Source organism: Sapajus apella, unplaced genomic scaffold, assembly GCF_009761245.1.
Source record: "Sapajus apella isolate SASKATOON/1434 unplaced genomic scaffold, GSC_monkey_1.0 scaffold144, whole genome shotgun sequence".
Taxonomy (NCBI): domain Eukaryota; kingdom Metazoa; phylum Chordata; class Mammalia; order Primates; family Cebidae; genus Sapajus; species Sapajus apella.
Window position 1 is genome coordinate 2031101 of NW_022437084.1, and position 12983 is coordinate 2044083.

At 55.8% G+C, this 12983-nt stretch overlaps 1 protein-coding gene across 4 annotated transcripts in view; it reads right to left on the bottom strand.

Moving 5' to 3' along the window:
• POLD1 (DNA polymerase delta 1, catalytic subunit) overlaps positions 1-12983 on the bottom strand; it is a 32345-nt gene that overhangs the window by 9472 nt on the left and 9890 nt on the right. For 3 of the 4 annotated variants that reach the window (XM_032264440.1, XM_032264441.1, XM_032264443.1), the window contains exons 2-15: positions 8970-9172; positions 8537-8650; positions 6177-6323; positions 5722-6094; positions 5560-5641; positions 5344-5473; positions 4866-5032; positions 4504-4608; positions 2352-2492; positions 2148-2258; positions 1685-1876; positions 1431-1519; positions 320-436; positions 44-157 (exon numbers count right to left, since the gene is read on the bottom strand). In XM_032264440.1, coding sequence (XP_032120331.1) covers positions 44-157; positions 320-436; positions 1431-1519; positions 1685-1876; positions 2148-2258; positions 2352-2492; positions 4504-4608; positions 4866-5032; positions 5344-5473; positions 5560-5641; positions 5722-6094; positions 6177-6323; positions 8537-8650; positions 8970-9171 — 2084 coding nt within the window. In that variant the 5' untranslated portion in view covers position 9172. The remainder of the gene's footprint in view (positions 1-43; positions 158-319; positions 437-1430; positions 1520-1684; positions 1877-2147; positions 2259-2351; positions 2493-4503; positions 4609-4865; positions 5033-5343; positions 5474-5559; positions 5642-5721; positions 6095-6176; positions 6324-8536; positions 8651-8969; positions 9173-12983) is intronic. The other variant, XM_032264442.1, reaches the window with a different exon arrangement.

The window sequence follows — 12983 nt, forward strand, 5'->3', positions numbered from 1 at the left end:
CCCAGCAAGTCTGAGTTCTGAGCAGGGGATGTGAAGGCCTCACCTCTTCCGGGCGCTGAGCAGGTTCTCCAGGATCTGGGGCAGCAGCCCCTTCCGCACTGAGGTCTTCACAAACTCGTCCCCAGTGGGCGTCTTGATGAACTGATCTTCCGTCAGGCTAGGGTGGAAGATGGCAGGGTGACTGCCAGCAACCCCCTTCCTCTAGCTCCACTTCTGACCTGCGGTCCTAGCCCTGTGCCTGTCTCCCCCCACCAGACTGAGCACCCCAAGGGAGGGCCCCAATGGCTTCAGGGGACACTTGCTGAACTGGACACCATACCCCAGTTTCTGGGCAGCCCCAGGCCGCAGGAGCGTGGTGTAGCACAGGTTGTGGGCCATCATGATGGATGGGTACAGCGAGGAGAAGTCCAGGGTGGCGATGGGGACGTCGTAGTACCTGGGAGGGGCGCAGCCGCGGTGGGGAGTCAGGACTAGGAGTTCCCATGCCGCCCCCTGCCCTGCCTTTCGGCCTCACCCTTAAAAAAAAATCATTTATTGGCTGGGAGCAGTGCTCACGCCTGTAATCCCAGCACTTTGGGAGGCTGAGGCAGGAGGATCGCTTGAACGCAGGAGTTCCAGACAAGCCTGGGCAACACAGTGAAACACTATCTCTACAAAAAATTTTTAAAAATTAGCCAGGTGTGGTGGTGCACGCCTGTGGTCTCAGCTACTCAGGGGCCTGAGGCAGGAGGATGGCTTGAGCCTGGGAGATGGAGTAAGCCAAGATCACACCACGGCGCTCCATCCTGGGTGACAGAGGAAGACCCTGCCTCAAAAAACAAAATCATTAATTATTTTATTTTATTTTGAGATGGAGTCTCACTCTGTTGCCCAGGCTGGAGTGCGGCAGCGTGATCTCAGCTCACTGCAACCTCTATCTCTCTGGTTCAAGCGATTCTCCTGCCTCAGGCTCCCGATTAGCTGGGATGACTACAGGCACATGCCACCACGCCCAGCTAATTTTTTGTATTTTTAGTAGAGACGGGTTTCACCGTGTTAGCCAGGATGGTCTCGATCTCCTGACCTCGTGATCTGTACCCCTTGGCCTCCCAAAGTGCTGGAATTACAGGCGTTAGCTACCGTGCCCAGCCTATTAAAGTATTTTAGAGCCAGGGTCTTGCCCTGTCACCCAGGCTGGAGGGCAGTGGTGCAATCATTGCTCACTGCAGCCTCCACCTCCCGGGCTCAGGTCATCTTCCCACCTTAGCCTCCTGAGTAGCTGCGATTACAGGCATGCACCACCACGCCTGGCTAATTTTAAAAAACTTTTTGTAGAGCAGGGGTCTTGCTATGTTGCCCTGTCTGGTCTGGAACTCCTGAGCTCAAGAGATCCTCCCTGCCTTGGCCTCCCAGAGATTACAATAACAAACTGCACCCAGCCTCGGCCTCACCCTTTGAGGGGCTCGATGACAGTGGCTCCCGTGTAGTCCTCGCCACCCTCCGATCTCACCACGGGCATCAGCAGCCCCTCCTGCTTGGCCTGGGAGGGGAGAAGGTGGAAAATGGAGCGGGTATAGGTGGGGCCGTGAGGATTGGGAGTGGGGAGAAAAGGTGCATCTGGGACGCCATTGCCTGGAGGGGGCCAGAGACGTGCCTGGTGGCGCCCCTTGCTGGGCAGTGGTGAGGATAGGTCTTGGCCACTGACCTGCCGCAACAGCTGGGACACGACCTTGACCTGCTGGCCACGGCTGAGCAGGTAGCTGAGGGGCACGCCAGTGACCCGAGCCATCTCCACGGCGTTCACCAGCACCATGAGCCGCTCCAGCAGCCGCAGCGGCAGGTAGGCGTCCTTCAGGCAGTACACGGCCAGGCGGCGTCGGGTCTGGTCATTCCCATTCTGGGGATGGGCACAGATGGGGTCAGGGCCCGGGGGCTGGTGGTGCGAGGCAGAGCAGCAGGAGGAAGTGGGAACAGGGCGGGTGGCCTGGGAGGTGAGGCAGGCAGGGGCAGCTTCCAAGTGATCAGGGTCTGGGTGGAGATGGAGGTAGGGTCGGGGGGCCAAGGAGTCCAGAGTGAGGTCAGAGGTGGGGGTATGCAGCCAAAGTGAGTGGCCGGGGAAAAGGTGGAGGTCAGAGGTCAGGGTGAGAGGTCAGGGAGGCGGCAGGCACCTGCAGGTCGGTGATGATGCTGTGCTGCACGTCCTCCTTCTGCTCGCCCAGGAAGTGGAAGCTCACGGCGTTGAGCGTGTAGGAGCGGAGCTTGTATTCACGCAGCAGCACCTGGGTGGGTGGGCGGGTGAGTTGGCTCCAGGCCTGGGCAGTGGCCTCCCGAGGACAGGGACACCGCCCGGCACCCGCCTGGCCCAGCTATACCTGCAGCATGTCCATCTGCACGCGGCCCACCATGCTGACCACCTTGGTGTCCCGCCGGCCCGTCTGCTTGGACTGGAATGAGGAGTCCCGGATGTTGGAGCGAAGGCCAGCCACACGGCCCAGGAAAGGAAATGTTTGTACCTGGCGGGGAGAGGCAGGGTGTGCGGCAGGCTGGGAGTCCCCAGTGTCACATCAGCCAGAGGAACGGAGATCCAGACCGACCACGACATCCCTGGGGAGCTGAGAGCAACCCTGGGGGCAAAAAGACGGGCAGGGCTGGGTGTGGGGAGCTGGAGGCTGGGGAAGGAGTCCGGAGGGAGGATGAAGCTGCAGCTGGGGCTGGGACAGGGAAAGTCGGGGTCCTAATGGACTGGGGACCAAGGACAGAGCCCAGTGGCTGCGGGCTGCACCTAGGCGGGGAACAGGAAGAGATTTGGGGACGCTGTGAGCAGGTGGCAGCATGGAGCTGGGCTGAGACGGGGGAGGGAGCTAAAGACGCTGGAGAGCGCCTGGGTGAAGGGGACCTTGCAGGGTGCTGGGGCCCAGCCTGCGGGAGACTGAAGCCAGGAGAAGCCTGGGCTGGGCCCAGGGCAGAGGGTGAGGGGCGCCCAGGGAAAAGGAGAAGGAGCGCAGTGGCCTGGGCATCAGCGCCACGCTGTGGAGTGGACAGCTGGAGCCACTGGGGGTCCTAAGAGTTTGCTCTGTTTTTCAGAATGGATTTTTTCTTTTTAATAGAGATAGAGTCTTGCTATGTTGCCCTGGCTGGTCTTAAACTCCTGGATTCAATCAATCCTCACGCCTGGTCCTCCCAAAGTGCTGGGATTATAGGCATGAACCACCATGCCTGGCCTGTTTTGGTTTTCCATTACCAAGCTGGCCAGACAGAAAAGCAGGAAAATAAGACAATATATCCCATTAAGGGCTAAACCATGTTCTCCCAAAAGATGCTTAAGTCCTAACCCCCAGCATCTCAGAATATGACCTCATTTAGAAGTATGTCTTTGCAGGGGATCAAGCGATGATGAGGTCACTGGGGTGGGCCCTCATCCCATGATGGTATCCCTATACAAAGGGGACATCTGGGCTGGGCGCAGTGGCTCATGCCTGTAATCCCAGTGCTTTGGGAGGCTGAGGCGGGCAGATCGCCTGAGGTCAGGAGTTCGAGACCAGCCTGTCCAACACGGTAAAACCTTGCTCTACTAAAAACGAAAAAAACAAAAATAGGCTGGGCAGTGTCTCACACCTGTAATCCCAGCACTTTGGGAGGCCGAGGTGGGCGGATCACCAGAGGTCAGGAGTTCAAGACCAGCATGACCAACATGGAGAAACCCTGTCTCTACTAAAAAAACCAAAATTAGCCGGGTGCGGTGGTGCATGCCTGTAATCCCAGCTACTCGGGAGGCTGAAGCAGGAGAATTGCTTGCACCCAGAAGGTGGAGGTTGCAGTGAGCTGAGATCGCTCCACTGCACTCCAGCCTGGGCAACACAGCGAGACTCCGTCTCAAAAAGGAAGACATCTGGAAACAGACACACACAGAGGGAAGACAGCGTGAAGAGGCACGCGGGGAAGACAGCCGTCTGCAAGCCAAGGAGAGAGGCCGGCCAGGAACAGACCCTCCCCTCACAGCCCCGAAGGCAGTGGCCCGGCTGACACCAGGTCGTGGACTCTCCAGCCTTCAGGTCGGTGAGACAATGACCCGCTGTTTTCAGAAACCTGGTCTGTGGCTCTTTGATACAGCAACCTGGGCAGAGGAATCTACCTTTACACACACCCAGACTCAACAGACATCTGGAATTTGCCCTGTCCGTCATCACACTCCCCGTCTCCTCCTTCTTCATCATTATTCTTTTCCTTACTCGGATATAACCCGAAGCAAGGCCTGGATTCAGTGGCTGCTTCAGTGGCTTGCTGAACCCCTGCAAGCTTCAGCCCGACCTCTGAATACGCGGCCTTCTCTCACTCCACTCTAACGCTCTCCTTGCCTCTGACAAAAGCCACAGTAGCTTTTCAGACTTGGAGCAGGGCAGGGCCAGGCCCAGGCAACGGGCTGAGGCACATGGAACAGGCACACCAAGCCATGGGGAGGAGGCCCAGGGCCCGGAGGCCACGCCTGGAGCGTCTGAGAGAAGCCCCCGCCTGCCCAGCCCTCACCTTGAGGATCTGGGCCCGAGAGATGAGGTATGGAAGGTCAAAGTTCTGGATGTTGTAGCCGGTGATGACGTCAGGGTCCATGATGCGGATGAAGGTGGACCAGGCCTGGGGATGGGAGCACACTGGGTCACCCTGGTGGTCGCCCTGCCTCGGATTCCCCTACTTCCAGAATGTTCTGGAAGCCCAGCCACCCTTGAAAATCCTGCAGAACCCAGCATGGGAATGCTGAAGCCTAAGAACACAGGGGTGCCCAGACCCATGGATACGGGCATCGCAGCACCAGAGGCTGGCCCGGGATGGCTCAGGATGTGGAGGCTGGTGGGGTCCCTGGGAAGTGGTGTGGGGCACAGAGCGAGAGCCACCTGCAGCAGGTCCTCTTCCTTCTCGTAGCTTTGCACCTTGGCGCCCAGGATGGGGGCGCAGGGCCGCAGGGTGAGCGCCAGGCGTAGGAAGGGCTCCTGCTCCCCCCAGCGCAGGCCCAGCGAACAGATCTGGATCACAGGGTCCCGCTCAGGCTCAGGGAAGATGCCTGTGAGGGAGGGGAGAAGGGGGATGCTTGGACCTGACTCCTGCCCCTCCCTCCTGACACAGCAGGGAGTCAGCACCTCCCATCTCCCCAGGGCTGTCCCCACCGCCTACCTGCCTGCTGGCCCACCCTGAGTAACCCACCCTGGCTCCAGCTCGGCCCTCACCTCCAGGCCATCTCCACCCCTCCCCACCCTATCCCGCCACACAGGCTGGGGTGGTCCCGCCCCCAGGACCTGGGCACTTGCCTGCCCACCCCCCACCCCCACCTGGCACATCAAGGAGGTGCACAGGAGCCTGGGTCCAGGGACAGACCTTTGCGGCCGGCACACTCAATGTCAAAGCTGAGCACACGCAGGGGCGCAATGCGCTGCCACGGCCCTTCAGGTGGGTGACTGACCACGTCGGACCACAGCACATCCGCCTCCAGCTGGCACTGTGTAGCCTGCAGGCATGAGTGGGTCAGTGGTGGCAGCAGGGCACCAGCTCCCCACCCCACCTTGCCCTGCCCTGCCCTGGGCAGCCCTGCACCTTTTCCTTCATCCTCAGGGCATATTTCCCGGCAGGGAGCTCCAGCCAGTTGCAGCCGACGATGTCCGTGTCCACCATGAACCTGGAGGGGACCGGGGGTCAGTGGACAGGGGCTGCCTAAGGGTGGGGACAGAGGCTGGAGAAGTGAGGCGGAGCCCATACCGGATCTCAAAGTCGACATTGGCCTCATAGGGCGCGAAGCTGGGGGTGCCCAGGCCTGCCACACGGATGCCCTGTTCCAGGAGACGGCGGGCCGGGGCCACGAGGCGTGGCAGCGCCAGGGTGATGCGCAGGAACAGGGAGGGCCCGTGCCCGTGATACCCAAACATGCCTGCGGACAGAAGAGGCTGGGATCGGCCAGCAGCCTCCCCAGGGAACCCCCACCTGCTGATCCCTGGGGAGCACTCACTCTCTCGGGAGCACAGCTCCACAGCCAGCACAGCCGGCCCGGTCAGCTCCTTTCCGCCGCGATTGTCCCGGCTGATGGCCAGGTTCAGCTCCCGCTGCAGGTCGCCCAGGTGCTCGGGCCCGAAACCTGGGGTGGGAGGGGTGGTCAGAGGTACAGAGGGATCCGGGGGTCCAGGGGCAAGGGGCAGGGCTGGGTGGGGGCCACTCACCAGGGGGCGCTGGGGTGTAGAAGTAGGGGGCGAAGCCGTGGATGTGGCAGCAGACGGATACCCCCTCGTCAGTGACCCCGAAGGCTCGGAGCACAGGCACGGAGCCTTGGGACAGTGGGGGCCCGCCAGGCACGGGCTGCGCTGGGCCTGCAGGGTCACAGGATAAGAAAGGGGATGCCTCTCTCAGGTTCCTCGGAGGTGTGCCTTCTCAGACCCACACAGCCTCCAAATACCTTGGGGCCTGCAGCCTGGGGCACTCCTGCCCCTCTACCGTTCCCTCTGTCCATTTCAGCCTCGCCCTGGTTCCCATCTCCACCCTTGTCCCCCTAGGGTCCATTCTCCACAGCACAGCTACAGGGAGGCCCCTCTTTTTTATTACAGGATGAAAACAACTGGCCATGCACAGTGGCCCAAGCCTGTGATTCCAGTGTACTGTGAGGCCAAGGTGGGAGGGTCACTTCACTTGAGCCCAGGACTTTGAGACCAGCCTCAGCAACAGAGCAAGACCCTCTCTCAAAAAAACAAAACAGCCGGGCGCGGTGGCTCACGCCTGTAATCCCAGCACTTTGGGAGGCCGAGGCGGGTAGATCACAAGGTCAAGAGATCGAGACCATCCTGGTCAACATGGTGAAACCCCGTCTCTACTACAAATACAAAAATTCAGCTGGGCATGGTGGCGCGTGCCTGTAATCCCAGCTACTCAGGAGGCTGAGGCAGGAGAATTGCCTGAACCCGGGAGGCGGAGGTTGCGGTGAGCCGAGATCGCGCCATTGCACTCCAGCCTGGGCAACAAGAGCGAAACGCCGACTCAAAAAAAAAACAAAACAAAAAACGAAAAACAAATACATACATACATATACATATACATATATATACATATACATATACATATGTATTTTCTGTTTCCCAGGCTGGAGTGCAGTGGCGCAAACTCCACCTTCCAGGATGAAGGGATTCTCCTGCCTCAGCAACCTGAGTAGCTGAGATTACAGGCCTGCACCACCACACCCAGCTAATTTTTGTATTTTTAGTACAGATGGGGTTTCACCATGTTGGCCAGGCCTCAAGTGATCTGCCCGCCTCAGCCTCCCAAAGTGCTAGGATTATAGGCTTGATCCACCACACCTGGCCCAAAAGTATATTTTTAGAAGTTAGTCAGGCATTGTGGTGCACACCTGTAGTCCTAGCGACTTCGAGGCTGAGGTGGGAGGACCACTTGAGCCCAGGAGGTTGAGGTTACAGTGAACCATGACGGTGCCACTGTACTCCAGCCTGGGTGACAGAGGGAGATTCTGTTTCAAAAAAAAAAAAAGAAGGCCGGGCGAGGTGGCTCAAGCCTGTAATCCCAGCACTTTGGGAGGCCGAGGCGGGTGGATCACGAGGTCAAGAGATCGAGACCATCCTGGTCAACATGGTGAAACCCCGTCTCTACTAAAAATACAAAAAATTAGCTGGGTATGGTGGTGCGTGCCTGTTATCCCAGCTACTCAGGAGGCTGAGGCAGGAGAATTGCCTGAACCCAGGAGGCGGAGGTTGCGGTGAGCCGAGATCGCGCCATTGCACTCCAGCCTGGGTAATACGAGTGAAACTCCGTCTCAAAAAAAAAGAAAAAAATTGGTGGGGCACAGTTACTCATACCTGTAATCCCAGCACTTTGGGAGGCTAAGGCGGGTGGATCACCTGATGTCAGGAGTTCAAAACCAGCCTGGGCAACATGGAGAAACCCCGTCTCTACTAAAAATATAAAAATCAACATGGCATGATGGTGGGCACCTGTAATCCCAGCTCCTTGGGAGGCTGAGGCAGGAGAATTACTTGAACCCAGGAGGCAGACGTTCAGTGAGCTGAGATTGTACCTCTCTACTCTAGCCTGGGTGATGATTGAGACTCCGTCTCAAAAAAAAAAAAAAAATTATGTATGCCTGTAATCCCAGTTACCTGGGAGGTTGATGTAGGAGAATTGCTTGAACCTGGGAGGCGGAAGTTGCAGTGAGCAGAGATCGTGCCACTGCACTCTAGCCTTGGTGACAGAGCAAGACTCCATCTCAAAAAAAAAAAAAAAAAAGTCAAGTTGACTTTTGGTGTGCGTGCCTAGTGTTATGAATTTTAAGGCACAGGGGTCCTTGCAGCCCCTGTGTACCAAAATCAGGATGCAAAACATCCTGCACTGCACTGAGCACCTGCCTCGAGCTGACCTTGTGTCACCTCTGCTTCACACTCCACACTCCTGCCACCCGCTGGTCTGTTCTGTCACTTCAGCTCTATGGACACCCGAAGGGCAGAGCCGGAGGGGCTGACCTGGCCCAGCCTTGCCCCAGGAGCCTGGGGCCCCAGTACCCACCTGGAACCCCCAAACTCACCCACATAATGGTCAATCTCCAACTGTTGGAAGATGAGGGGCTCCGTCTGCGGGTCCAGGGGGGCTGGCGTGGGCCGAAGCCAGCGAGGATCTATGGCTGATGGTGGGATCTGCCCTGGTAGGGGAAGGGAAGGAAGTGGGGTACATGGAGGCATGGTCCTCTCTGGCCAGGACAGCATCTGACTCTGAAAGGAGCCAGGCAGAAGTGGTGGTCTGGGTCAGGCAGGAAACTTGGAAGAGAACGGGGGTCAAGGGTCAGGGCCAGAGTCACTGCAGGCCACACAGGCTGCATGGCGGGGGGAAGGTCAGTCCTTTGCAGGATTCAAAGTCAGCCAGAGTGGGGTCACAGGTCAGCTTTGCAGCTGACTCTTGGACCAAAGGCAAGACCAGGGGCAATGAGTTCGGCCGCAGGGGCTTCCAGTTCCAAGCCTTACCGTCCGCAGCCCTCTCCAGGGCCGACTGCAGCTCCTCCTCCTCCTGCTCCTGCAGCCTGTGCTCTGCCTCCATCTCCTCCATCAGTGCCAGGTCCTCCTCGAACTGGGATGGCTGAGGTATGTCATCATCATCCCAGAATCCCCCACGGGCCCGCTTTGGGGGCACCCCAGGCCCTGGGCCTGGCCGCCGCTTGCCATCCATCCTGCCAGGCAAGTTGGAGCTTGATGGAGGTACTGACCAGAGACACCCCTTACCCTGTTGTCTTCTCCATGGCCTCCCATGCACCCACCATGACCGTGAGCCTTTTCCTGCTCTTTGGAGTGACTGGAGTAACACAGCTCTGCACCCTGCAGGCAGCGGGGTGGGAGCACATTCCAGATGCTCAATTGTTAGCTACTGCAGTGGCAGCCCATTCGATTCCGACACTAGATCCTTAGGACATCCTTTTTTTTTTTTTTTTTTTTTTGAGATAGAGTCTCACTGTTGTTGCCCAGGCTGGAGTGCAATGGCATGATCTCGGCTCACCGCAACTTCTGCCTCCTGGGTTCAAGCAATTCTCCTGCCTCAGCTCCCCATGTAGCCAGGATTACCGGCATGTGAGACTACGCCTGACTAATTTTATATTTTTAGTAGAGATGGGGTTTCTCCATGTTGGTCAGACTGGTCTTGAACTCCCAACCTCAGGTGATCCACCTGCCTTGGCCTCCCAAAGTGCTGGGATTACAGGCATGAGCCACCGCACCTGGACTTTTTTTCTTTTTTTGAGATGGAGTTTTGTTCTTGTCACCCAGGCTGGAGTGCAGTGGCATGATCTCGGCTCACTGCAACCTCCCCCATCAAGGTTCAAGCAATTCTCCCCTCAGCCTTCTAAGCAGCTAAGATTACAGAGGCACCTGCTCCCATGCCAAGCAAATTTTTAAATTTTTAGTAGAGACGGGGTTTCACCATGTTGGCCATGCTGGTCTCGAACTCCTGACCTCAAGTGATCCACCCATCTCAGCCTCCCAAAGTGCTGGGATTACAGGTGTGAGCTGCCACGCTCGGCCTCAGCACATCTCTTTATTTCCCATAAACCTCTGTCTCCTATGCCCTCAACCTACCACCCATCTGCCCAGGCCATCTGCCACTGAAATGGCAAAAACCACAATTGCATTTACACCGGCCTAAATACTTTGAAATAATCTCAGGCCAGGCGTGCTGGCTCAAGCCTGTAATCCCAGCACTTTGGGAGGCCAAGGAGGGCGGATCATGAGGTCAGGAGATCAAGACCATCTCAGCCAACATGGTGAAACCCTGTCTCTACTAAAAAAATACAAAAATTACCTGGGTGTGGTGGCGTACCCCTGTGTTCCCAGCTACTCGGGAGGCTGAGGCAGGAGAACTGCTTGAACCTGGGAGGTGGAGGTGGCAGTAAGCCAAGACTGTGCCACTGCACTCCAGCCTGGCGCCCGGTGACAGAGCAAGGCTGTCTCAAAAGAAAGAAAGAAAGAATTGCAAATGCCGAGAACTCCTGGATGCCCTTGCCCAGGCTCCCCAGTGGTCAGCGTTTTGCCTGTGCTTCCTCCCCGCCTCTCTCTGCCCTCCCACCTGTGTGGTGTGCACACTATCTTATAACCTTTTTTTTTTTTTGAGATAGAGTCTCACTCTTGTCACCCAGCCTGGAATGCAGTGGTGCAATCTCAGTTCACTGCAACCTCCGCCTCCTGGGTTCAAGTGATTCTCCTGCCTCAGCCTCCAAGTAGCTGGGATTACAGGCACCCACCAAGACGCCCGGCCAAGTTTTGTACTTTTAGAAGAGATGGGGTTTCGCCACGTTGGCCAGGCAGGTCTGAAACTCTTGACCTCAGGTGATTCGCCTACCTCAGCCCCCTAAAGTGCTGGGATTACAGGCGTGAGTCACTGCACCCGGCCTATTGCTTCTTTTCCTGAGTATTTTGAGAATTCCTTGCAGATCCCATGCCCCTCCACACTGTAGCACGTACTGTCTAAGAAAAAGGAATTTCCTTCACTGAGCACAGTACGATACAATCTAGGATGTTTAACACCGACTCGAGGATGACATGAAATAAATAAGGGTACGTACATCTCCTAATTTCTCCAATTGTCTCCAAAATCCCATTTATAGTAACCTGCTTTCTCTTCCAATCCAGGACACACAGTAGCAAAACCAAAGCACAAACCACACACAGACTGCTACTTATATATATCTGTGGGCTTTTTTTTTTTTTTTTTTTTTGAGATGGAGTCTCTCGTCACCCAGGCTGGAGTGCAATGGCGTGGTGTTGGCTCACTGCAACCTTTGCCTCCCAGGTTCAATCGATTCTCCTGCCTCAGCCTCCTGAGTAGCTGCACCCGCCACCACGCCCAGCTACTTTTTGTGTTTTTAGTAGAGACAGGGTTCCATCATGTTGGTCTCGAATTCCTGACCTCAGGTGATCCTCCCACCTCGGCCTCCCAAAGTGCTGGGATTACAGGCGTGAGCCACCGCATCCAGCCTATTTGTGTTTTCTTTTTTTCCTTTTTTTTTTTTGAGACGGAGTGTCGCTCTGTCACCCAAGCTGGAGTGCAGTGGCACCATTTTGGCTCACTGCAACTTCCGCCTCCTGGGTTCAAGAGATTCTCCTGCCTCAATCTCCTGAGTAGCTGGGATCACAGATGCTCACTGCCATGCCCGGCTAATTCTTTTGTTTTTTCTTCTCTTTTTTGGGACGGAGTTTCGCTCTTGTTACCCAGGCTGGAGTGCAATGGCGCGATCTCGGCTCACCGCAACCTCCGCCTCCTGGGTTCAGGCAATTCTCCTGCCTCAGCCTCCTGAGTAGCTGGGATTACGGGCACACGCCACCATGCCCAGCTAATTTTTTGTATTTTTAGTAGAGACGGGGTTTCACCATGTTGACCAGGATGGTCTCGATCTCTTGACCTCGTGATCCACCCGCCTCAGCCTCCCAAAGTGCTGGGATTACAGGCTTGAGCCATCGCGCCCGGCCTCTAATTTTTATATTTTAGTAGAGAGAGGGTTTCACCTTATTGGCCAGCCTGGTCTCAAACTCCTGACTGCAGGCGATCCTCCCTAGCCTTACAGTCAGCCTTGGCCTCCCAAAGTGCTAGGACTGCAAGAGTGAGCCACCACACTCAGCCTGTGTTTTCTTAATTACAACCTATAAAAGACTATTTTGGGGGTATATTTTGACAAGACATATTGATATAAAAGTTGGCTGGGACCAAACATAGTGGCCCACGCCTGTAATCCCAGCACTTCAGGAAGCTGAGGCGGGTGGATCACTTGAGGTCAGGAGTTTGAGACTAGCTTGGCCAACATGGTGATACCCCATCTCTACTAAAAATACAAAAAAATTAGCTGGGCATGGTGGCGCACAACTGCAATTCCAGCTACTCAGAAGGCTGAGGCAGGAAAATCACTTGAATCCAGGAAGTAGAGGTTGCAGTAAGCTGAGATCACGTGACTGTACTCCAGCCTGGGCAACAGAGCAAGAGTCTGTCTAAACGAGAAAAAAAAAAAAAAAAAAACGACCACCGCCAACAACAAATAAAACCGAAACAAAGAAACAATAAAAGAACCACAACAGAAAAGTTGACTAGGCACAGTGGCTCCTGCCTGTAATCTCAGCACTTTGGGAGGCCAAGGCAGGAAGATCACCTGAGCCCAGGAGTTTGAGACCAGACAGGACAACATGGTAAGACCTTGTCTCAAAAAATAAAAAGTACATATCCTCTGGTTGATTAGACAAGATTATATTCAGGTTAAACTTACGTGGATAACTTTCCTATGGTTCAGTAAGAATATTCTTAGGAGATATACACTCAAGTATTTTGAAGTAAATGGCCATAATGTCTGCAAGATATTCAGGATATTCAAGATGATTTGTAAAAAGTGTGTGTACGTATACAGAGAGATGGGAGATAAGAAACACACATGCGAGTCATAAACAGGGCGGAGTGTTGAAACAGGTGACCTGGGCCAAGGGTGTGTGCCAGTGTTCTTTACACTATTT